Source organism: Thalassophryne amazonica, chromosome 11 (genome assembly GCF_902500255.1).
Source record: "Thalassophryne amazonica chromosome 11, fThaAma1.1, whole genome shotgun sequence".
Taxonomy (NCBI): domain Eukaryota; kingdom Metazoa; phylum Chordata; class Actinopteri; order Batrachoidiformes; family Batrachoididae; genus Thalassophryne; species Thalassophryne amazonica.
In genome coordinates, this window is record NC_047113.1 from 89,478,873 (window position 1) to 89,505,744 (window position 26,872).

Genomic DNA, 26,872 nt, shown 5'->3' on the forward strand with positions numbered 1-26,872 from the left:
TTTGTTCACACACACACACACACATACGGTACAGAAACACAGTGTGTACATGACACATTATTTGTCATCATATCTGAGGTTGTGTCACTGTCTGGTGGGAGACAGAAATATTATGTTACTCCTTTATGTGTCAAAGCTTTGACATCACTCATAGACACATAAGTTCATTACATGCAACAAAAAGAGACAAACATGGTTTTGTTTGTCTGTCTTTTACCCAGCATGCATCTTCTAGCCATCAATCACCTGTTTATTGTCTTCTTTGCGCTGTTCATATGATAATATTGTTTTGCAAACAAAGACAAAACATGGGGGAAATATCCATTATGACAGAGCCATATAGGAACCAATACGGCACTTATCATCTGAAGCGTGCACAAAATTGTACCCGTGGTCAGTTTTGGATTTTCTGTTAAACTGAGTCAAGGATTAAATGTGTTATGGTTTTGGAAGTCATCCTTGACCTTCTGAAAGCTGTTCTAAACCTGTTTGAGCAACTAACTGCCAGATTCTTGGACAAGAGTGAAAACATTGTGATAATGACATTGTGGGTGTTTGTTTCCAGCCTGACAGTGCAGTCAGTTTACTCATGAATTATGACACCTTTCTATTTATGAAAACCTTATACAGTATGATAGCGCTCCCTGGGATAAGGAGTGGAGCTGCCGTTATGTTTACCTAGGTTTGAGTCCGTCTCACGTGACCTGTCTGTGTTCTTAGACAATAGACTTTATGTGCAGTGTCTCAGTCCAACCAACTATAAATGGGTACCACCTTTATCTGGAGATGTTACCTGCTTCAGACACACTTATGTGACAGAATCCAAAGAAAAGAACCAGCACCAATGGGTTTCATGGCTGATGTAGGATTTAACACTTAACACAGTGACAAGTCAGAAATGGTTTGATTCCATTTTCTCAGATGTCCAAACTGAATTCACGTCAACAATCTCAGACATCCATGAAACAGATGTATCTGTCAGCAGGATCACATGATTTATTCACCATAACTAGTACCCCTGTGTCTGGGGAGGAGAACTGTGCAGCAGAAAGGCTGTGACATGTTCCACAACCACATGATGAATTACTATGATGCCTGGATCTGGAGACGTACACCCTCCATACTCAGCTTCTTTTCCTTCAAGTCTACCTTGACTCTACCTTTCCAACTCCACTTTGACTTCTCATGTCCTTCCGCCCTTTGAGCCCTAAGGGTATTTTCTTGATTTTACCACATAAATTGGAGTCCATCTATTGTTTCATGAAAAATTAACAAAAAAATAATATTCAAGAAAGTGTGTAGGGAAAAATTCCTGACATTGCAGCAGGATGCAGATCTGTGCTGACTTTGACGGAAATTAATCTTGAGCTTTTTGAGGAAATCTGCCGCCCATGAAAACATTACATCCTCACATGGTACAAGACTGGCCACAAACGGAACAGAAGGCACTTTTTAACTTATGTATAACCTTTACTGATTTGCATATATTGGGGGTGTTAATAATATACTGGGTTTTTTTTTGGGGGGGGGGGTTAAAGCATACGCTTTATATCTCCATACTCTAAAAATATCTAAAAAAAAAAAAAAAAACAAAAGTAAAAGATCCCATGGTTTCTGCTTTAACATTTTCCCCTGAAATCCATAAATTTCCTTAGATATGGTTCATAATGAATTGTCAACCTCCACACAGTCTGCCCTGAGCCAAAATTATGCCTCCTCCCAACACACAGAGGAGAGTACCCTCAGACACACAGCACGGCATCCTGAAGCCAGGTGGAAAAGTCATATTTCTTCTGAAAATGAGGCCGTGTGCCCTGAAAACATCCTCTAAACAAATCGGCGCTGTGCGCTGGAGCATAACTGCACACAGATCTTTGTCTTAAACGATGAGATGCACATAAAGTGAAGGTTGTGTAGAGTGAAAACAAACTGAATGTGTGAATTAAAGAGTCAGAAAGAGGTGCTTTTTCATTGTAAACAAACCCACTGACAAGAGCAACACCGCCTAAAACACACCATTCAATTATCCACTCCATTAACTCCTCGAAATCATCAAGACAGCCAGAAAGGCAAAAACAGGAAACAGGAGAGGTGGGTGTGTGTGTGGGATCATTGGTTTGTGCTCATTCATTAATTGATTTGTTGATTAATTACTCTAGAGAAACAGAGAGATGAAATGGAAAAGAACAAGCACGGAGAAGAGCCACAGAGATGTGATGAGAGAGAGATAGAAGACGAAAAATAATTCTTTGTTCTCTTTTTAGCCGCCAAATGACTGTGAAATTGCAACACTTTGCTCGATACCCTGTCAGTGAAGAGACGCATGAGAGAAGCTGTCACTCACGGAAGACAGTTTGCAAACATTTTTAGTCATTATTTCAGAGACAAGAGATCAATTTTGGTGACGTGGATTCCAAAAAATGTAAGTGAGTCACAAGACAAATGAAAGGCGCCAGAGGACTGATGGGTATGCTGCACACCACAATGTCAAAGTACAAGTACGTAAATTTGCATACATCTATAATGGTGTTTTTGACTGTGTGTGACTTTGTTATGAAGTCATTCATACCAATCAATCAGAAATATTTTGTTGATCAATGCATGCTCTAGATCATCCATTCTGGCTTCTTGGTTGTGGAGATATACACTCACTGGCCTCTTTATTAGGTACACCTTGCTTGTACCAGGTTGGACCCCCTTTTGCCTTCTGAACTGCCTTAATTCTTCATGGAAACATTCCTCAGAGGTGTTGTTCCATACTGACATGATGGCATCTGTCAGTATGGAACAACCTGTTCAACCAGTCTGCCCATTCTCCTCTGACCTCTGACCTCAACAAGGCATTTTTGTCCACGCAACTCCCACTCACTGGATATCTGCTCTTTTTTGGACAATTCTCTGTAAACCCTAGAGATGGTTGTGCATGGAAAAATCCCAGTAGATCACCAGTTTCTGAAATTCTCAGACCAGCCCATCTGGCACCAACAACCAGTCCATGTTCAAAGTCACTTAAATCCCCTTTCGACCCCTTTCTGATGCTCGGCTTCAACTTCAGCATCTTCACCACATATAGATGCCTAAACGCATTGAGTTGCTGCCTTGTGATTGGCTGATTAGCTATTTGTGTTAACAGGCAGTTGAATAGGTGTACCTAATAAAGTGATCAATAAGTGTATAAAAAGTGTTTTGCAGACCATGTATTCTTTGGCCTTTGTCCTTTGTCCAAACTACTCCAAAATCTAATCACATCTAGATATCTATCTAGGTAATGTTCCCACTAAGTTTCATTCATCTAGGCTTCTTGGATGTTGATATACGCAAAACATTAGATTTTCAGAACTTTTCTGTGACCTTTGACCTTTGACCATTGACCAAACTACTCCAAAATCTAATTACCTCTAGATATATATCCAAGTAATTTGCCACCAGGTTTGATCCATCTAGGATTTTTGCTTATTGAGAAAAACAAAAAAGGTGTTTTTCACACCATGTTTTCCTTGACCTTGACCTTTGATTAACACTATTTCAAAATCTGCATCTGAAACATGCACATAATTGTGCACAAATCTTCCCAAGTAATAGTCCCACCAAGTTTGATGGAAATTCATCCAGCAATTTTTGAGTTATTTTATCAGTGCATTTGCCATTTTGCGAGTGCCACTTTGCACTCCGAGGCCTCCTCCATGCGAGCTGAGCACAGGCTTTAGGACACCCTGTTTATACTAACAGTCAAAATGCATGACATTAGTGGTGCCGTAATGGTTGTAAAAGCTGTTAAATATTGTCCTTCAAAAGCCAGAGAAAGAGTGTGGAGTCCTGCTCACTTTTGACATCTTACCAATTGTGAGCTCCACGCTTGCATTTTGCAGTTTAAAGTTTCCTCCCTGAGTCAGAAGTAGCAGGTAATGGTGGTGTGTCAGCACATCCTGTTCCTTATTTAAGTGCCGTCCTGACTGCATCGTGTCACAGCCCGAAATGTTGCACAAGCATTCCTGTCACTCCGCCGATTACCCCTGTCACTCATCCACTCATGTCGGAAAGAAGTGCAATCAGCAAGAAGCCAGACACCAAACTGGCCATGTGTAATAAAATTATTTTATTCTTTTATTTCTTCTGCCTATGCATTTTATTTCTTCTGCCTATGCATTTTAAAGCTGTTTTTAATTGTGATCTGATAATATTATTCGTGGGACTTTGCCTATGGAAATTCCCTTGGCTCCAGTGCAGGGATCTTGACCCAGGGGTTCTGGTGGGTGGCCCCATGTGGAACACTGAGCTCTCTTGGGGTTTTGGGTGCTTCCTGGTGTTGGGGGTTTCTGTTCTTGTACTCAGAGGGCAGCTCCACTCCTACGTATGGGGCAGTTGGTTGCACTATTTCCTTGGGTGGCTGGTGTGTTGTCCCCATGGTTGCTTCTTGCCTCTTGGCAGCGTGGGGTAATAATCTAATCCCTGCATGTCTGTCTCCGTGGTGCTGGCCATGGCTGTGGGGACGTGTCTCAGTTTGGGGGCTATGTGGCACTGATGCAACTCCTCATTAGCTCAGTTTCCATTACAGATGTCAGCAAAAGTTCAGTAATATTTTCAGAATGTCAAGAAAACACGACAGTGAAGTGGCAGCATTTCCACTGAATGACTGAAAGCATCTACTGGGTTTTGTCCTCTCATGGTAACTGTCATTCCAGCAAGGCTCTTGAGAGAACTGTAATTCTGGTACTCATGGCAATGGATTGGTAAGTCTTGCTGAATAGTGCCGTTTTGTTGTTTTTCAAACTCAATATTTCTAATATTTCCTAGAAGGTTTAACAAGCTCACTGTATCTTATTCTATCTACACATGCAACACCGTGTATTTCAGAATCCAGTGTTACTCCTTCTGTACATCTTGTGGCCCATAGTAGCTGAAAGAGTTTCCATTCCACTTCTGCGAAATATGGCTTTTTATAAATCACCTGAAAACCCATTTCATGCAAGCAGTTTTTTTTTTTATATTTTCCCAAATTCTTCAAATTGTGCAATTTGGAGGGTAAATGGTAACTCACCAACTATCACTCACATTATTACACATCCATTTTTTTTTGTTCATACTCTGCACACACTCAAGCTTTTGTCAAGCTTTTGTACCTGCATGAAATGTCCACCAGGTGGAGATACTGCTCCATTGCAAGAGCTGTGGAACACAACAGATCTGTTGCTTACAGTAGTAGATAGTTTACATACATAAAAAAAAGATAGTTTACATACATACATTCACGTAACTCACGCCTTCTCAATATCCACAACAGCTCATGTAAAATCCTGCAAATTTCTTTGGTTGCTACTATCAGCCTGACCACCTCCTCGATTATCCCTCATCAATACACACCATGAAGTTTAGCAATCTGTACACCTGGGGTCCAAGCAGTCCTCACCACAAATTGTTATTTTCAATACTGGAAGGATTTTTATTTAGTTTGTAATGGCAACCATTCTTCCAGATATCTGTAATGTAACTTGAACGGCTGAATATGCAACTACAGTGCGTCCAGAAAGTATTCATAGCGCTTCATATTTTCCACATTTTATGTTACAGCCTAATTCCAAAATGGATTAAATTGATTTTTTTCCACTGTGCCCCCCCCCCCAAGTGTTGTAAAATACAAAATAAGCTCTGATGCAGATGAACCAATAACGTGCCAAAACAACCATGACTTGTCATCCCAAACCGCACGTTCAGTGGCTGTTTATGTTAAACATTAAGCATTTATTGGCGTGTAGTATTTGTGGGGTTTGGAAGGTTTTGTGCAGCTTTTTCAAATTTAGATTGTCTGCTGTGTCTCTACATGATTCTTCCTGTGGTTTATGGTGATGATTGTCAATTTCTTTGAGACACAACATGTTCATCGTGACTTCAGCGGTAATATACAGTCAGGTCCATAAGTAATTGGACAGTAACCATTTTTTTAAATTACATCTCTGTATACCACAACAATGGAGTTGAAATGAGACTGTCAATATGTTCTTGCATAAACTTTTAGCTTTAATTCAAAGTGTTTAACAAAAACATTGCAGGAGGGCAATTCTATGGTAACGGAATTACAACAGCAGCAAAATCTGGACATATGGCATCTAACCATGACAGATTAGCTCAGATTGTAATTCTGTTATCATAGAATTGCCCAGGAACATTTTAGGACCGCTGGCCAGTTTTATACAGAGTCCTTCCATTTTCAGAGATCATGTCTGGGATCATCCAGAACATCACAGAACAATGTTGCCTCCTGGGTGGATAACCAGTCTATCCCCACCTCAAGAACATAACCATCTATCTGCTGCAGCCATGTGAAATGTGGCCAAAATGTCATAGAATGTCATGCTTGGATAAACTTTTCTCAAAAACAAATTTTGCAATTTCAGAAACAGTTTGCCAAGAGGCACACGGGAGACACAAGCCTACATTTAATCTGTTTTTCTTGTTTGAAAATTCATCTCTGCTTCAGTCCACTGTGAAGCTGTGTAAATGGTGATGCATCTGTCAAAATTAAAAAAAAAAAAAAAACAGTTTATCCACAGATCCCTGTCTCTCCACCATAGTTGTCTGGGTGTCTTGGTGACGTCCTTCAAGTTTCGTTCTTGCAGTAACTCAGTTTTTGAGAACTGCCTACCCCAAACAGATTTACCATACAGTACTACACTGAATGTATTTCTTAATGATTGATATAAGTGAAGTTCAACATATATTCAGTGACTCAGAAATGTTCATGTATCCATCCACTGAGTAAACTACTGTGCGTCCGTAAAGTATTCACAGCACTTCACTTTTTCCACATTTTGTTATGTTACAGCCTCATTCCAAAATGGAGTGCATTCATTTTTTTTCCTAAAAATTCTACACACAATATTATGACGGCGTTTTAGGGCCACATTGAATTTCTTTCTTTATTTATTTATTTATTTTGGACTTCGAGAAAAAAGTCGTAATATTACGAGAATAAAGTCATAATTTTACGAGGAAAAAGTCTTAATATTACAAGAAAAAAGTCGAAATATTATATTATGACTTTATTTTCGTAATATTACAACTTTATTCTTGTAAAATTACGAATTTATTCTTGAAATATTCCGACTTTATTCTCATAATATTACGACTTTATTCTTGAAGTCTAAAAAAATAAATTCTATGTGGCCCTAAAACGCCTTCGTACAATATCCCATAATGATGATGTGAAAAAAAGGTTTTTCAAGATTTTTGCAAATCTATTCAAAATCTAAAAAAAATAATAATAATAAATCCTGTTTCCACTGATCATCCCTGAAATGTTTCTGCAGCTTAATTAGAGTCCACCTGGGGTAAATTCAGTTGATTGGACATGATTTCAGTTGATTAGGTATGACCATGCATGTCAGAGTACAAACCAAGTATGAAGTCAAAGGAACTGTCTGTCGTCCTCGGAGAGAGGATTGTCTCGAGGCACAAATTTGGGAAAGAGTACAAAAACATTTCTGCTGCTTTGAAGGTCTGGAGGAGAACGTTCAGAATAAATTCTATATGCACAGAATCAGTGTGCAAGCAGAGAAGTTTTCAAAATAAGAGGCACGGGCAAAATTGGTTCCATTTATTGTGGACATTGTTTTTTTACACTAAGCAGATGTTTTGTTGCATCATTCTGAATGACATCCATCTTTCCCTCTTTCTTCCTTTCCTTCTCCTCTGTGCCCCTCTGCCAGCCTACATCGAGGACTTGGCTCGGAGCGTGGAGCAGAGCAGGCGTCTAATCATCGTCCTAACTCCAGAGTTTGTTGCCAAAAGAGGGTGGAGCATCTTCCAGATAGAGACACGGCTCCACTCCATGCTGGTTACTGGAGAGATCAAGGTGTGCACGGCAGGAAGTCGAGGAACGTCAGAGGTCTTTGTGGGTGTTTATTCCCATCATGCTTTGTCACAGTAAGCCACTTGAAGCCCAGTGCCTTATTGGTGAACACAAACTCTGAACCATCACCAAACCCAGACCTTCCCTGATGCTGCCTTCAGTCACAGTGAAGCATTATGGGAATAACTACACGAAGTATTCTTTGATACAAACAGACATACGAGGTCTGTCCATAAAGTATAGGTCCTTTTTATTTTTTTCAAAAACTATATGGATTTCATTTATATGTTTTTACATCAGACATGCTTGAACCCTCGTGCGCATGCGTGAGTTTTTCCACGCCTGTCGGTGACGTCATTCGCCTGTGAGCACTCCTTGTGGGAGGAGTCGTCCAGCCCCTCGTCGGAATTCCTTTGTCTGAGAAGTTGCTGAGAGACTGGCGCTTTGTTTGATCAAAATTTTTTCTAAACCTGTGAGACACATCGAAGTGGACATGGTTCAAAAAATTAAGCTGGTTTTCAGTGAAAATTTTAACGGCTGATGAGAGATTTTGAGGTGATACTGTCGCTTTAAGGACTTCCCACGGTGCGAGACGTCGCGCAGCGCTCTCAGGCGCCATCGTCAGCCTGTTTCAAGCTGAAAACCTCCACATTTCAGGCTCTATTGATCCAGGACGTCGTGGGAGAACAGAGAAGTTTCAGAAGAAGTCGGTTTCAGCATTTTATCCGGATATTCCACTGTTAAAGGAGATTTTTTTAATGAAAGACGTGCGGACGGGTCCGCGCGTCGGCTCGCAGCCGCCACGACGCTCCGCCACAGGAAAAACACCTCTGTTGGAAGTCTTAAGGACAAGTTGGAACATGTCCAGCTGTTAAACAATTTCTCATATACTCACTCCACTGAAAGCCATCAAAAGCCGCCTGGATTTTACAAATGGTTATCAACACGGAGGTGTTTTTCCTGTGCCGCCACACCGACCCAGACCCAGAATGCGTCTTACAGAACGAGGTCTTCATCAGCCGTCAACCTGTAATCCTCCACAGGGACCCTCTCTGTGCTACTGGACACTTCCAATGAAGTGCGTCTTAATATTCCACTCAGTAACATTAGAATGACTCCCTCAACACCTAAAACACACTCTCAGTTAAAAATGTCAGAGTTCTACTTTACCTTCAGAGCAATTGCATGTGGCCCATTCAGTTATTGTTCACAGTCAACAGGTTGAGAAAATAACGGCACATGATGTAAGCGTACAAATGATCTTGTGTTTCATGAAGGCTGCATAATCCCATAATGTGTAAATTACTTTTCTGTTCTCATAATTATTCATCGCATTGTTTTTGGATTATTCTGTCTCTCCACATGCAGAGACTCTAAATTGATGAGATACTTTGTATGTTGAGGTGTCTGAAGAATTACTGTGCGTATCCATGGTCATACTTCTTGCTCACAAACTCTTCGGTCTGTGCGCTTGTGCCTGCCCAGGTGATCATGATAGAGTGTGCTGACCTGAAGAATGTCATCAACTACCAAGAGGTTGAAGCACTTAAACACACGATCAAGGTACTAAACACAGTGAGGAACAGGCAGATGAACAAAAGGTGGAGATGGAGGAAGAGTATAAAAAACACCAGGGGAACAAACAAACGGTTACACAAACGTACTGATGGATAGAAGTAGGGTGAAAGTTAGACTCATAGTCTTCTCTTGTTTTCAGGTTTTATCGATCATCAAATGGAGGGGCGCAAAGAGCAACGAGCTGTCCTCCAAGTTTTGGAAGCAGGTGGTCTATGAGATGCCTGCTAAACGCAGAGAGACACTTTCCAAACGCCAGGTAAAAATACTAAAGCAGGCAGAGAAGTAAGTGGGGCTGACTCATGTCCCCCACTCAGCTAAACCTGCAACTCCATTATCAACTGAAGGAAAACGAAGGAGTAAATCAATAGACATTTATTTTTTACCCGAGGCCAAAATATGGCCAATCGGGTATGGTGAAAACTTTGCATCCACTCGTCCATCTGTCTGTTCATCTGTCTGTCTGTCTGTGCTCAGGCCTATTAACTGAATTGCATTTACACCTGTTTTATGTCCTACATTAAAATTTAACTGTGTGAAACCTTCACAGCTCGTACTATGTCTTGATACACTGACAGTCATTTCCTCATGCCTGGTACTGGTCTATAATCATCAAGAAAGCAGTTCAGACTGAAACATGCAGTGCTTTCCCAGAGTATTGGGCCCCTTGGTTTTTCACACATTTTAATTTGTTTATGTCATTTCAAATACAAAAAGTAAATCAGGCTTCTCAATATAAAAACTAAATCTAAAATGATCTTCCTTAAACTCAAACTCAAAGCAAATCTAGAACTTAATGTAAATGAATTAAAAATGTAAAAGCCAAGATGATGGGTTGTATAGGTAATGGGCCTCTTTGGTATAATACCTGTAAATAATCAGTTTTATTGCCAGTTTTCTTCAGACAAGTCAGGGGATGGATACATGAACATTTCTACTTACTGAATATGTTTTGGACTTTATTTGCATCAATTATGATGAAATACAATCAGTATAGCAAATCTGTATAGACAGTTCTCAAAACTTGAGTGACCGTGCAAGAAAAAGAGTGAGAAAACTCACCAAGACACCCAGATAACCCAGAAGAAGTTATAGTCTTCTGTGGCTGTGATTGGAGAACGTGTGCATAGTGTAGGTTTTGCATTTTCTTTCACCAGTTATACAGCTTCATGACAAAGTGGCACAAAGGAGGATTTTCTTAAAAAGACCTGAAAGATCAGCTACAGTTTGCCAGAAGGTACATCTGAGATACCAGCCCAGATTTGATGTTTTGGTGAAGGAAAATCCTTTGTATTTCTTCCTAATTGATGTAAATAAAATGACATATTCAGTGACTTGGAAATGTTCATGTATCCATCCCCTGACTTGTCTGAAGAAAACTGGTAAAAAAAAAAAAAAACTCTTATTATTTACAGTTATTATACCAAAGGGGATGACTACTTATGCAACTCATCACCTTGGCTTTTATATTTTTTAATTAATTTATATGAAGTTGAAGTTGTAGAGATTTGCTTTGAGCTTGAGTTTAAGGAAGATCATTTTACTTTGTTTTTTTATCTTGAGAAGTCTGGTTTACTTTTTGCAATTTAAATGGAATGAATTAATTAAAATGTGTGAAATACCAAGGGGCCTAATACCTTTGGAGGGCACAAATTATATGTGTTGTGAAAGTACAGTTTTGTTGGTTTTCAAGTTCTGCACTGCTGATCTGCTTATTAACACCAATTATGTGATTTGTCAACAGTGAGAAAATGTCAATTACACTGCGTATATAGAATAATGTGGCTAGAGCCGCTCAGTCAAACAACATTTATTCCTTTAGTCTGGATCATTAGATCAAATTAATATAATGCCAATAAATAAACAAACACACACTGGATCTCATCTCACCAAACAACTGAACCAACGTCACACAACAACCCCAAATTTCAGGCTTTGTGAGTTTAACTGAATAGCCTTTGATATTTGATAGTGTGAAGTTTTTCATGCTTAGAAAGCAGGTATAATAAATGTTGAGTTTATGGGCCAAAGTCCTATAACTCCTTGAAGGACTGCACGAGAATATTGAAGAATTCAAGCTATCCATCATGTTCAGTCACACACTGTGAGCACCGCTCAGGTGTCGTTTGAAGCTTTACCACCTCCTCCGAGATCTAAAGCATTCGAGGACAACACTGTAACCCTGATCATCTGTTCCACACAAGGGAATGGAGAAGAAGTCACTTCTTACATGAGCTGGACCAAATGATGTCAAGATTATCCCACCACTTTTCTAAAGTGCGCATAGTCTAGATTGTGCCGTACCAAGGATGTCAAATTGTACGTCACCTTAAATAAAACCAAATCACAATCATGCAAAGCTTGCATGTGAGCAGGTTTTGAACATATTTAATTTGGAACATAGTTCATTTGGTCAGCATGAAGAAATTCAAGTATGCATTTTGAGTTTTTTAATTGCTTGTATATTCCTGGTCAGATTTACTGCCAACTCCCCACTCCGTATTTTAAAGTACAGAATAAATAGAATTTAAAAATAGATGGCAATTATTTGATAATCATAACATTTAATAACATGTCCAAAGCTGTTGAACAGTGTCAAAATGACTGCATCTCATGAAATAAAAATACAGACATAAAATGTACTACAACCCCAATTCAATGAAGTTTGGACATTGTGTAAAATGTAAATAAAAACATAATACAATGATTTGCAAATCCAACCTATATTCAGTTGAATACACCACAAAGACAGATATTTAATGTTCAAACTGATAAACTTTGTTGTTTTTGTGTAAATATTTGTTCATTTTGAAATGGATGCCTGCAAGATGTTTCAAAAAAGCTGGGACAGTGGTATGTTTTCCACTGTGTTACATCACCTTTCCTTCTAACAACACTCAATAAGCATTTGGGAACTGAGGACACTAATTGTTAAAGCTTTGTAGGTGAAATTCTTTCCCATTCTTGCTTGATGTACGACTTCAGTTGTTCAACAGTCCAGGGTCTCCGTTGTCGTATGTTACACTCCATAATGTGCCACATATTTTCAATGGGCGACAGGTCTGGACTGGAGGCAGGCCAGTCTAGTACCCACACCCTTTTGCTATGAAGCCACGCTGTTGTAACACGTGCAGAATGTGGCTTGGCATTTGTCTTGCTGAAATAAGCAGGGATGTCCCTGAAAAAGACGTTGCTTGGATGGCAGCATGTGTTGCTCCAAAACCTGGATGTACCCCTCAGCATTGATGGTGCCATCACAGATATGTAAGTTGCCCATGCCATGGGCACTAACACACCCTCATACCATCACAGATGTGTAAGTTGCCCATGCCATGGGCACTAACCCACCTCCATACCATCACAGATGCTGGCTTTTGAACTTTGCGCTGGTAACAATATGGATGGTCTTTTTCCTCTTTTGTCCGGAGGACACGACGTCCATGATTTCCAAAAACAATTTGAAATGTGGACTCATCAGACCACAGCACACTTTTCCACTTTGCGTCTGTCCATTTCAAATGAGCTCGAGCCCAGAGAAGGCGGCGGCGTTTCTGGATGTTGTTGATGTATGGCTTTTGCTTTACATTGGTAGAGTTTTAACTTGCACTTGTAGATGTAGCAATGAACTGTGTTAACTGACAATGGTTTTCTGAAGTGTTCCTGAGCCCAAGTGGTAAGTTCCTTTACACAATGTCGGTTGTTAATGCAGTGCCGCCTGAGGGATCGAAGGTCAGTGGCATTCAGTGTTGGTTTTTGGCCTTGCTGCTTACGTGTAGAAAGTTCTCCAGATTCTCTGAATCTTCTGATTATATTATGGACTGTAGATGATAGAATCCCTAAATTCCTTGCAATTGAACGGTGTGAAACATTGTTCTTAAACTGTTGGACTATTTTTTCACACAGTTGTTCACAAAGTGGTGATCCTTACCCCATCTGTGCTTGTGAACAGCTGAGCCTTTTGGGGATGCTCCTTTTATACCCAATCATGGCACTCAAAATTAGTGTCCTTAGTTCCCAAACGCTTATTAAGTGTTGTTCGAAGGATAGGTGATGTAACACAGTGGTAAACATGCCACTGTCCTGCTTTTTTGAAACGTGGTGCAGGCATACATTTCAAAATGAGCAAATATTTGCACAAAAACAATAAAGTTTATCAGTTTGAACATTAAATACCTTCTCTTTGTGGTGTATTCAGTTGAATATAGGTTGAAGATGATTTGCAAATCATTGTATTCTGTTTTTATTTACATTTTGGACAATTTCCCAACTTCTTTGGAATTTGGGTTGTACTTGTACATGTGGCAATTATTGGCACACTTTTAAATAAATTTACAGTAAATTGTTCTATTTTAATAAATCAGGGGGTTTTCTTTCAGACAAGTGGTGAAATTTTGGATACACTTTGCAAGAAGGGCCATTTGAGACTTGGACCCATATACTCGTACAATCCATTTTCATCCATTATCCTCCTATAATGAATAAGATCAGTTAAATGAACCTTTGGTGTCACTGTACAAGTATTTTTAGTAATATTGATTGATTGATCATTTTCTATACCCACTATCCAGTCAGGGTCTTTGGTAGGTGGGAGCCTATGCCAGCAGTCTTTTGGCACAAGGACGGGTACACCCTTGATTGGATGCCAGTCTATTGCAGGGCGACATGTAGACAGTAGGCATGTGGAGATTAATCGATACGAATTGGTATGTAGATACAAACGTGCGTGATGTGAGTGCGTCAATTCATTCAGTGTGCATCAATTCAATTGATGGGTAAAATCGTGATGCATCACTCGCTGTCCGCTTACATCATTCTTTTTTCCCAGGCACATTGAATTCACCATGGACTGAAGCCAGAAAGCGCATTTCTATTGCAACAAACATGCAGCTCCGCGAGAACCACAGCAAACAGTTGGAAATATTTAAACCAGGTGTTTGGAGCGATACTTTGGCTTTTTAAAAAGAGATGGGAAACTTGACAAGACACAGGTCATTTGTAAAGAATGCCGTGCTGCTAAATGGTATCGATACGGCTGCAGATTATAAACCGAGCTCTGTAAAAACTGGTAAGAAATGTATCTCAAACTGGAAGCACTCGGAGAGCACAAACCTTCGCCAAGGCCATAGGGTCACTGACGTCACATGAAATACCCTTTAGCAAAGAGACTTATTCCACGTCGTTTCACACATCTACCGTCATGTTTCAGATTCAGTGGTTAAACCCTTAGATCTTCAGCAAATGTATTTATAAAGAGAAACTGCATGAACTACAAAAGTTTTTTTTTTTTTTCCAATGCCAAGTTTATTCAGTGAGGAGAAACAAATGCTAAATTATTGTTGTGTGGTAACTTATTTTTTGTTCAGCCTTTGTGATCCATCTTCATGAAGTTAGATGCACAAATGTTAAAATTGGCCCTATCCTGCAATGATAAAGAATCCTTAAAAAAATGAATGGATCCAGATCGTGTTCCGGATCATTACCAGAATTTAATGACTTCTAAGTTTGGCCAAGATACACCCCTGGTAAAAATTTCATTGAAATCCGTTGAGGAATTTTTATTTTTTGAGTAATCCTTCTAACAAGCCAACCAACCAACAAACAGACGCAACCGAAAACATAATCTCCTTGGTGGAGGTAATTACTTTTGCCAAGGTGGTACTCTCTCAATGAGTGATTCACATTAAGTCAGAAGAAAATTGAATATTTTATTAGACGACTGTTAAAAACTTGCAAAGCTGTCATTGTGTTATGAAAACTTGCCTGATTCTAGTTACAGTATATAGTGTCATTCAACACAGTAAATGGAAATATTTGCAGTATTCATATGAATATCCATATGTGTTACAAAAATACAATGTGCTTTTACATATATTTATAAATGTAAAAATCCATTCAGTTTGAAGTTTGCTGTGTCACGGTTGTCATGTAAAACCTAAGGAAACATGATGTGTTTCATGTTGTGCACCACATTTAAATGTCTATTAATTTTCTGTCTGAGGTTATAGTTACAGGCCCCATAGTGCAGCAGATAACTGAAACAATCTTTCAAATGGTGATACAAACACCAAATTTGGCACACATATTCTTTAAACATTACTCTTTTGAGAAAGCAGACTATCCACTTGATTGTTCAATAGGCGGCCAAGTAGGGGTCAATGAAGAATTACACAGGGGTCAAGATTTACAAATGCTCCATTCATATTGAAAAGTATACCACATTATTCATCTGATCATACAGATACCAAAAAGGTATAGGACTATCTTTGATTGAATGTTATGAAGTTATGGGGTAAAAACAGCATAAATGGTACCAACCAAACAGTCTCAGTTTGTACAGGGGGCCAAAGTTAAAGTTGCTCCAATTTTGGTACAAAATGATGCAAATTATTGGTTGAGTGAATAGGGTTTTAAAAAGGAATAGTTTGCACCATGTGTCGTACTTAGTTATCATGTTACAGGGTAACATATGTCATATGCCATAGAATCCAATGGACGTTGACATTGTTTGACCTTTACTTTGGACAGTAAACATTCAACACGGTCAAATCTATTTAATTTATTAATCCTATTAGCTCAACCAATAATTTGCATCACTATTTACCAAAATTGGAGCAACTTTAACTTTGGCCTCCTGTACAAACTTTGCCCCATAACTTCATAACATTCAGTCAAAGATAGTCCAAAAGATAGTCCTTTTTGGAATCTTTATGGTTGGACGAATAATGTGCTATAGTTTTCAATATGATTGGAGCATCTTTTAATTTTAATCCCTGTGTAATTCTTCATTGACCCCTACCTGGCTGCCTATTGAAAAATCAAGTGGATAGTCTGCTTTTTCAAAAGAGTAATGTCTCAGGACTATTTGTGTTGAATTTGGTGCTTGTATCACCATTTGAAAGATTCCCCTGTAAATAGTATTCTCTAATCTGCTGCACTACCACGGTTGAGACGAGCGGTTTGGATGATGGGACCGACATCATTACAGAACAAGCGTGCCATAATCCATGTTTAATCCTGTCCCTAATGCCTAAATCAAACTTCTCAACAAACTTGAAACACTGTGTTGCAGAAAACTAAGAAACAAATGAAAAAAGTCATACTTCTGGACACATAAAAGGTAACTTTGTCCTTAAGAATAAGCCATTTGACTGTTTTGAGGGTGTATGTATACTAGATGAGGTCAAAGCACATACTACACAACATGCATGAAGAGCACTTGGCATTAAATCATTGATCAGACTTGTGTTGATGGAAGATGTAAATTCAACTGATTTTCTCGAGACAAAACTTTTGAAGCTATTTTCACATAAAGCAAATCATAATATATGCCTTTATTTACTGTATGTGCCTTGATGTCTATGCACATGGGAAACTGAACTGGCTTGTGACGTCTGATCCTCAGTTTCTTTTTTATATCCACTGCATGACAGACTCATGAAGCCTGTAGTCTTCTGCTGACAAACCCCCTGTAGTTACTAAATTCAGACAGTGTCCCATCATCAAAACCTGCAATATGGCAATGGGCCAGTCACTGCAGCCACTGCCTAAATGTTAATTCTGATCTTTTTTCCACAGTCCTTAACTATTTACCATTGCAATGGCAAATCTGACACTGACATAAAATGTCCTCTACAGCTGAACATAATGATGTTTCCATTGTAACAGGTGATGGACTCTGGTGAACAGGGCCTTTTTGGTGACTTACAGACCACTGTTTCTACTATTGCTATGACTACCACCTCTGCCTGCATGGTGCCACCCAATGAGAATCGCCATGGACATCACCAGGTGATCTTCTGCATGAATACAACCGCTAACTGATGTTATCACTCAGCCTTCAGATTCCAGAATTAATAATTTATTTCAGTTTCAATTTATTTCATTTATATAGCGCCAAATCACAACAAAGTTGCCTCAAGGTGCTTCACACAAGTAAGGTCTAACCTTACCAACCCCTAGAGCAAGCACACAGGCGACAGTGTTAAGGAAAATTCCCTCTGAGGAAGAAACCTCAAGCAGACCAGACTCAAAGGGGTGACCCTCTGCTTGGGCCATGCTACAGACACAAATTACAAAACAATTCACAAATAGAATATACAGGAGATGTTGCCAGGACAGGAGGGCCTCAGAAGACAGACACCACACCCATCCCTGGATGGAGCCGCACCTCAAACAGAGAGAAAAAAAATACAATCAGGCATCAGAAAGACAACAAATACAATATAATTTGTCAGCATTAAGCAAGAAGGAAAACAAAAGAAATACTAAGGTGATCGCCGGCCACTAGCCCTAAGCTTCACCAAAACACCCACACTTTAAAGTTGAGGCCGCGGTCCACGCTGTTTCCTAACAAAATTAATTTAAAAGGGTAAAAAGCATAGTAACATACTATGCCAGTATGCTATATGCTAGCCATACAAAAGGGAAAATAAGTACGTCTTGCCTTATAATAATAATTTGTTTATGATGAGTGGTGGTGTGGCTAAATCTAGCAGTATAATTTCATCATGTTTTGATTGGTGGCGCTCCAGTGGAAAACAAGATGTTTCCCATGTGCTGCTGTTTATTACAATAAATTTATACATTTATGAGGCAGCTTCCATTCATATTGAACTGCAGAGCAATGCTGGAATCTTCCAACATGGAACATTGAATTAATCATCTTTCCTCTACATGGGAGCAATTTAGGGTTCAATATCAAGGCATCTTAGTCATAACTAGCAGTGTAGTGTTTACCAGAACACAGAAATAATGTTTGCACACACAGTCTCTGTTCAAGTGTTCAAATTAACTACAATATTTTAAGAAGTATAAGTCAGTTTTTTACTAGTTTGAGAGGTCCTGCAACTTGCACTCCACTGTGACTTATTTTCTGAAAATCACACGTGTTAACATTATGACTACTACTACTAATAATAATAATAATAATAACTATTTATGTAGTGCTTTACCAGGAATCAAATCACAAAACAAAATAAACTCCAGTAATAAAATAATAAAAGTACATGTCAACAATGTACAAAAAATTAATTAAATAAAGAGCTGATAATACTGAAAAAAATGTGTGATTTCTACTCCAGTGAGTTAGATACATTTTTCATCTTCAAGAGGCATTTTTAACAGGTACGACTTACAATGCGATGTGACTTATACAAAGGAAAATAAGGTATATAGCTCAGTGAGAAAGGAGGGGGGCTACCAATATGTCGATCTGGGATCAATTCTTGATCACTACCAGTACGTGTCCTTGGACAAGAAAGTTCATCACTTGCTGCCCCAGTCCTGACCGTTGTAAAGGGGTACTGGATTTGGCTGGGTAACTAACCTGCGGAAGACTGGGGTCACATTCAGGGGGTGTGAGCACAAGCAACAGTAGGTTTCAGGTGGGTTTCAGTTGTCTCTGTCACAGCATTTCCCTCACAATATGACCACCAGTTTCACATTCATGATTCACCAACCCAGTGAATGTAGTCCATCCCTTCTAATGATATCAAACTCTCCTATACATTGCCGTCTCTCTTTGACAGACCGCTTGGGTTGTTGGAGAACAAGCATGAGACCATATAGGGATTTATGCATCATAACTGATATCTAAAATGAGCTGCTTCCGGGCTAAATTTGGTTATATAGCAGTGGGACTCCCACATGCACAATCAGAACGTTAAACATTTCAATTTTCAATTTATTTTCATTTATATAGCGCCAAGTCACAACAGAGTTGCCTCAAGGCACTTCACATAAGTAAGGTCTAACTAACGTTACTAACCCCCAGAGCAACAGTGGTAAGGAAAAACTCCCTCTGAGGAAGAAACCTCAAGCAGACCAGACTCAAAGGGGTGACCCTCTGCTTGGGTCCTGAGACCCCCAGCGTACAAGAAGGATCTTTAAAATGATCCTGCATAATATGACACCTTTAACTCCGTTATTTAGAGGATAATACAAATAGATTCTGAATTGAAATTACATTATTTTAGGCGTTGTCTTAAAAAGAGATAAAGTCCCATTTGAATTTAGTTGGAATGCATTGTAACCTTTAATGTTTTCTCATGTCTTATTTCCTTAAGTTTACAATGAACTATTCTGACAGTCACTTGACTATTAATGTAAGTAAGGTGCAGTTGTCAGTTGGACAGTATGTGTTAAAAGAAGTCTGCCATTGTTCTCTCATCACAGGTTGCCTTGGCGACAGAGATCCCTGACTACAACCAGATGACTTTACCGCTGGGAGGAGGCCACACAGCAACGGCAGCCCAAATGAGACATTTCTGCCGCAGCTACGAGTTCCAGCTTCCCACGCAGCCCGCCCCCCTGTCACCTCCCCTCCCACTTCCCTCCACCGTGCAGTTCTCCACTCTGGGCTCTGGGGGGCGCCATGTCTACTGTAACATCCCCATGACACTGCTGAATGGACAGGTGGGGAAAAAAGAACACAGCCACTTCTGTTCCATTTGCATTTACTTTATGGCATCCAACGTCTTCATAATATCAACTTTTTTCTTTGCTTTCTTTGTGTGTGTACATATATATTCAACATTTGAAACACCTTAAAAATAAAACCCCTCTTTTCTTCTCAGGGGTTCAGAGCAGTTCACTGGGGAAGAAGAGGTCTGTTATGCTAGAAGAAAACTTAGAAAGTAGCTCATAATTTGAACATTTGAATGTGTTTTTTTGTCACAGACTGGGACATTGACATAGCTTTCATACTGGACACACTGTGGGTTATGCAATGCTACATACTGCTTGTAGTTGTGAAACAGATTGTGTCGGAGGGTCAGTGCTAATCTCCGTCGTACCGTGTGTTTTCCAGGCACCTCAGAGCAGTACTCTGGGGAAGAAGCCAGAAGTCCACCTGAACAGCACCTTCGTCCCGCTCACCAGCAGAGAACTAAGCTCTGACATCTGGTAGGAGGTCCGTTGACCTGCCGCTCGGTCACACATCGGTTCGGAAGGATCTCAGTTGGCTTTTGGACGGTGTACAGACATACCATGCTGGATTTTAGTCAAAAGTGGTGAAGGACTGCTTCAGTTCACTTCAGACTCTGGACAACTGAGTGACAAACACTCCGTATGCCTGACAGTGTTTGGATACTGCAAACTACTTACAGAATATAAAACTGATTTTGCATTGGTTTCTGGACCTGACATCTCCTTACAGACCAGTATGGACTGGTATTGGAGGTGTAAAAAGGAATGCCATAACAACGGATGATCTTGAAGAAGAATAGTAAAGAGCAAATGGTCAGAATGAGTTGACTGTTTGGATGAGTGGATGTTTCTGAACAGGTAAAGTCAATTAGAAGGACCTAAATACTTCAACCATGGAGCCACACTCTGGAGGATTAAGTTGAACCTTGGAGCACAAGACTTTCCAATAATAATAATATTAATAATAATAGCTTGCCTTTGGGAATAGCGGCACAAACAGATGATGGCTGCTACCCAGAAAACCAGCATCTCAGACTATTGGAGAACAGGAAATGGTGCAATCATGGAAGTCCATTTCCAGTCCAGGTCAAATGATGCAGTATTCACTTCTTTGCTTGGTGGTTTATCTGTGAATAGGGCAGCCTTCAAAGCTATGATTTTTTGGAATACCAGTCCACCTTAAAGCAACAAGTCAACCTCTTAAAATACAACTATAAGTGTTTTTTAAATGTGGTTTAGGTGCTGGAAGCAGAAATTGATGACTCAATAAATAGAATCCAACAACAATAGGAAGACGCCCAATGATGTAAATGTTTTAAAAAAAAGCTACACTTAATTACTGAGAAAGCACAGTTAGTTGGTTGTTATGGATCAATAGGCAGATTCATAAAAGTGGCTCCTTACTTGTGAGAAAGGAGCAGGAGACTGGCAAGCAGCCAGCCCATCACACTGTAACCCAGAGATCCTGACTGTCAGGTGAAAAAAGCCAACGTCTCCAGAGGCAAAAGTGCTTAGAGGTGAAAAAGAAAAAAAAAAATCTTTTATCCCCAAGCTTACAGGCATTAAGGACTTGGCTTTTTCTATTTGCATGACCACCAATTTATATATATATATATAAAAAAATACTCAAACATATGAAGACAACCATTTGTCTCAGATTCTTTAAAATAGAAGAATAAACATTTTATGTTGATAAGGTATTGTTCTGTCTTGCCATAACGAAACAATAAAGGGAAAAGGAGGTGTCTCTCTGAAAATATTTAGCATTTATTATTTATTTAATTTTGTTTCCAACAGTTCTAACCTTTAAGAATTAAAGTGAGAATTCACCTGACTTTAATTTTAGTGTTTGTTACAATTATGTGTGTACAGCTTCCGTATCTAATGCATAGATTTATACATGATGGTGATTTGTTCCTTTTGATTTCCTTCACAGACGTGTGTGGGTGTGTGTGGATGTGTGTAAGAGAGACTCAGAGACTCTTTATGCTTTTATTTTGTTTGGTTTTCATGGATGGCAGAGGAGACAGTAAAATGCCCTGCGTGTGGACATTGTTAATCTTGTCACTCTGGAGTAGAGAACACAGCCGTCCAGCTGAAGGAGCGTGAACATGTGGACTCCCGCTCAACCAGACCACCTTCTGCTTTGTGAGCTTTAAGAAACCGAGATTATTACAATAATATTTAAACTGCGTGAATAATGTTTTGATTTTACACAAAGGTACTGTCATTGTCTTATTAGAACCAATGAATTCTGGGTATTTGCGATTGTTTGATACATTTTGTTTTTGTTATATTCGATGGCAATATACAGTAAAGTGGTCTTTTGATTTCTGCTAAATTCTTTGATGATTCTTTGGATATATTGTTTGAAATAATTTAATTGAGAGCAAATAAAAAAATCTATCAGTTTTATACATTTGGATTCCTGATCTAGCTTAAGAAGCTGTAATGGACTGAGGAAATGCACAATTTATAGAAACAAAATTTTGTCTGTTTTTGTCTTGCACAAATCATTTTCTCATTCATTAAATGTGTTCCTTGTCAGCTGATGCCCAAGGAATCCATTGAAAAGTTTTGTACATGCTCAAAACTTTGAGCAGACTGCATACTGTTTTGTCCTGTCGTAGCTCGCCAGTGGATGCTCACTAGCAGAGGTGGAATAAAGTCACTGTCAGTCATCAATCTACAAGTCTCAAGTCAATTCTCAAGTCAGCTTGCAAACAGTTGGTGGTCATTATGACTTGAGACTTGACTTGGGACTTGCTGATTCATGACTTGAGACTTAACTTGATGGTAACTTCGTCCCACCTCTGCCCAGTAGACATTAGTTTTATCCATGTGTTTTCTGTTCATCTTTTGTCTGCATCCAGATGCACTGAGCACCTGCATTCAGTTTTTGACCAGTCCTTCAGTCAGAGTCTCAAATCCACCAGAGACCAACAGATAAGGCCATTTTTGCCACAAGACAAATTATATGAAAATCTGTTACTAATCAGTTTCCTCAATCTGTTACAGTGTGACTATACATTTACATCCTTTCTTCTGGCACCTTGCTCCATGTCTGTTAAATGAGTGTCCTTCATTCTTTAGTCCTACTCTCATAGCACAACAATCAGGAAATGATGCTGCTCTTGGCCATTTGTCCAGCACTGCAGTATGTGACAACAAGTGCATGAAGCAGGATGCATGAGAAGTTACCAAAAGTAGTGCCCTCTTGCAGTTCTACATTTGTAACATATAGAAACCTATGTTGATTATCTATGGCAGATCACCTAAGACAAACACACAGCACAAGTGGAGAAATGGTGCATTCAAATCATTATTGATTTTTACACAGAATTTAATTTGTGTTCAGAACTGAGTGCAGGGCAATAAGGTCACAGTTCATGTACAGTACCAGTCAAAAGTCTGGACACACTTTTCCTTTCACTTCAGTGGGAAAGTGTGTCCAAACCTTTAACTGGTAGTGTACACATGCAAACATTTTGTTAGCGAGTTTGATTTATAAATCATGACATACGTATAGTGAGGCAAATAAGTATTTGAGCCACTGTTGATTTTGCAAGTTTTCCCACCAACAAAGAATAGAGAGGTCTGTAATTTATATTGCAGGTACACTTCAATTGTGAGAGACAGAATATATAAAAAAAAAAAAAAAAAAAAAAAAAAATCAGAAAATCACATTGTATGATTTTTAAATAATTATTTTGTTTTTTATTGCATGAAATAACTATTTGATGGAACAGAAAAACAGACCTTAATATTTGGTATAGAAACCTTTGTTTGGAGTTGATTCCAAAAAGCTCCATTTTGGTCTCATCTGACCACATGACCTTCTCCCATGCCTCCTCTGGATCATCCAGATAGTCACTGGTGAATTTCAAACAGGGCTGGACATGTGCTGGCTTGAGCAGGGGGACCTTACGTGCCCTACATGATTTTAAACCATGACGGTTTTAGTGTGTTATGAATGTAATATTTGCGACTGTGGTCCCAGCTCTTCAGGTCATTGACCAGGTCTTCCCGTGTACTTTTAGGTTTTCTCAGAATCATCCTTACCCCACGAAGTGAGATCTTGCATGAAGCCCCAGACAGTCATGTTGTGTTTCTTCCATTTTCTAATAATTACGGCAACAGTTGTTGCCTTCTTACCAAAACTGCATGCCTATTGTGCTGTAGCCCATCCCAGCCTTGTGCAGGGCTGCAATTTTGTCCCTGGTGTCCAAGACCAAAGACAGCTCTTTGGTCTTGGCCATGGTGGATAGGTCAGAGTGTGATTGATTGAGAGTGTGGACAGGTGTCTTTTATTCAGGTAACGAGTAGTGTGGCAGGCAAATAGAGACAGGTCATCAGGTGGGGCACTGACAGAGAGCACTCAGGCTGTCATCTAAGGGTAGCCTTGAAACCCCAGCAAGGTCAACCCTCCCAGGAGCCATATAGTGCAGAGCAGAAAGGACAGAAATCCAGCAAGATAATTTGGTTGCCACCCAGGACATTTAAAATGCTTTGCACCCCCACTGTCCCTAGAACAGGAACAGATGAGGCATGCTGTCTCTTGGCCACCCCATTGACAGGTATAGGATGATGGGATTTAACATACTCTGGAGCAGACTATAGGAGCTGCAAGAATGGAAGCTAAGGCTCATGCCAAGCAATTGGGGCAGACACACATTTGGATCTTTTCTGGACTTACAATGTCGCTGACATTGACACTGGAGTGCTGCGGAGGTAATTGAACTGTGAACTTGAAAGTAGGTCATTGAGGAGCAGAGTCTGTGGGTGACTGTTGATGGGTAGATACTGACTGATGACCGCTGAGGTGTAGAGTTGGTGGTGGACTTTATAGTAGTGACTGTTGAGAGAAGAGTTATCAATAATTACACACTATGGAGCATTTGTTCATCATTTGCAAAGTGTTTTTCATACATTAATCAGTAAGTCATTTGTAAACAGTTACGAATTTTTGTTCCTGATTAAATTAACCCATCCAAAATGTGTTTATTAAATAAATTTTCATATTTAACTAAATCATTGCCTGGATAAACTCAACCTCCTGAGTAAGTCCCTGATGAGTGTAATACATAAGAAAGTCCTAAAGATAATATCTTTATTCAAAGGTTTGGTAGTTTTTCTGTTATTTGGTGTGTGATGAAAGTGCCTTCTTTGTCTTTTTTATGTGTTTATCAAAAATGTTATTTAAAAAATATATATATTTTTGTGTCACGAAACAGCATTGTTTTGACAGAGTGGGCAAGCTTGTGTAGGTCCAGTATCTTTAGCCAGGTCTACATCATCAACATGGGACAAAGGAAACTTTTCCACTTCAGAACATATCCTAGATAGGGTGAGAACCTCAACTGTCCAGGAGAGACTTGGAATAGAGCTGCTACTTCTTCGCATTGAAAGGAGCCACTTGAGGTGGTTCGGGCATCTGGTGAGGATGCTTCCTGGTTGTCTCCAGACATTTCCAACCAGGAGGAGGCCCTCGGGAAGACTCGGGAAACACTGGAGAGATTAAATTTCCCAGCTGGCTTGGGAATGCCTTAGAAAGCATGGGAAGAGCTACATGACATGCTGAAGGATAGGGAAGTGTGGCACCCAGATAAGCATCTGAAAATGGATCAATGGATGAAAAATAATAATTTAATTTTGGGCGGTGTTTAACTTTCTTCAAAAAAGGGGGTGGTTTATGCTTGACAATAGGCCCTCAGACATGCAAATACAGCATATTCTCTGAATTCCAGCCCAGAACTTGGAGCAGATTGGGGCCCTATAATAGAAGAGGGTAAAATATTTCAAGAAGGTAGGGAGGTAGGAACCATGTCTCAAGCATTCACACGTGTTTTGGTAGACTGGAACACTGTAGCGCTCAATGCGCCAGTTCTAGAGCTCTGTGCTGTCGTACCGATTACTTACAAAAATTACAGCCATCAGACCTCATTAAGTGCCTTAACTGCACAGTGTGCTTCTGCAGTTGATACAGATCAGGATACAGTGCATCCAGAAAATATTCACAGTGCTTCACTTTTTCCACATTTTGTTATGTTACAGCCTTATTCCAAAATCAATGTTTTTTTTCCCCTCAAAATTTGACATACAATACCCCATAATGACAATGTGAAAAAGTTTTGTTTGTTTTTTTTAACCCCATAACTCCAAAACATTCAGTAATAGATCATCCAAACTATACCTTTTTGGAATCTTTGTGATCAGACACAAAATGTGGTATAGCTTTCAATATGATTAGAGCATTTTTAAATTTGGGCCCCTGTGTAATTCTTCATTGACCCCTACCTGGCAACCATATTGGATTTTCAAATGGCCAGCCCTTTTTTTTTTCAAACACTGATTTATGAAGAACATTCATGCCAAATCTGATGCTTGTATCACCAAGTGAAGGATTGTTTCAGTTATCTGCTGCATGACAATGGTAAATGTCATTGGAACCATTCCAAAAAACATAAGCTATAGACCAGGGGTGCTCATGTTCGGCCCTCGAGAGCTACTTTCCTGATACTCTTAGTTGTCTCCCTGCTCCAACACACCTGAATTCAATGAAAGACTCGTTAGCAGGCTTTTAATGAGCCTTTCATTGGATTCAGGTGTGTTGGAGCAGGGAGACAACTAAGAGTATCAGGAAGGTAGCTCTCGAGGACTGAACTTGAGCATCCCTGCTATAGACACTGCCACTCTGCATTCTTTCACCAAATTTCAAGTCAATCAGATGAAAAACACTCCAAATTTAAGGTGAAGAAACTAACAAACAGACAGACAAACAAACCAACTGACAGATTAACAGAGTCTTGTCGACAAGACTAATAAACAGTACAAACAGTACTCTCTGAGAGTCCATGGTGACCTCACTTCTACACACTGGAAACAATAACATATTTTTAGCAGCCTTAAAATACATCTACCTGTCTCAAACCACCGCTATGAGATCACGGGATAATATTTACAACATTGTTCTACCACATGAGGCATGCGAACTAGCATGTTGGCTGTTAATAGCTCACAGCGGAT

At 39.5% G+C, this 26,872-nt stretch overlaps 1 protein-coding gene across 1 annotated transcript in view; it reads left to right on the top strand.

Annotated features, from left to right (window-relative positions):
• Positions 1-21,580, top strand: part of il1rapl2 (interleukin 1 receptor accessory protein-like 2) — a 1,327,545-nt gene extending 1,305,965 nt beyond the window's left edge. The window contains exons 12-17 of the mRNA XM_034182329.1: positions 7,704-7,849; positions 9,332-9,409; positions 9,564-9,680; positions 17,087-17,209; positions 19,595-19,834; positions 20,229-21,580. Coding sequence (XP_034038220.1) covers positions 7,704-7,849; positions 9,332-9,409; positions 9,564-9,680; positions 17,087-17,209; positions 19,595-19,834; positions 20,229-20,327 — 803 coding nt within the window. The 3' untranslated portion in view covers positions 20,328-21,580. The remainder of the gene's footprint in view (positions 1-7,703; positions 7,850-9,331; positions 9,410-9,563; positions 9,681-17,086; positions 17,210-19,594; positions 19,835-20,228) is intronic.
• Positions 21,581-26,872: the final 5,292 nt, after the last annotated feature.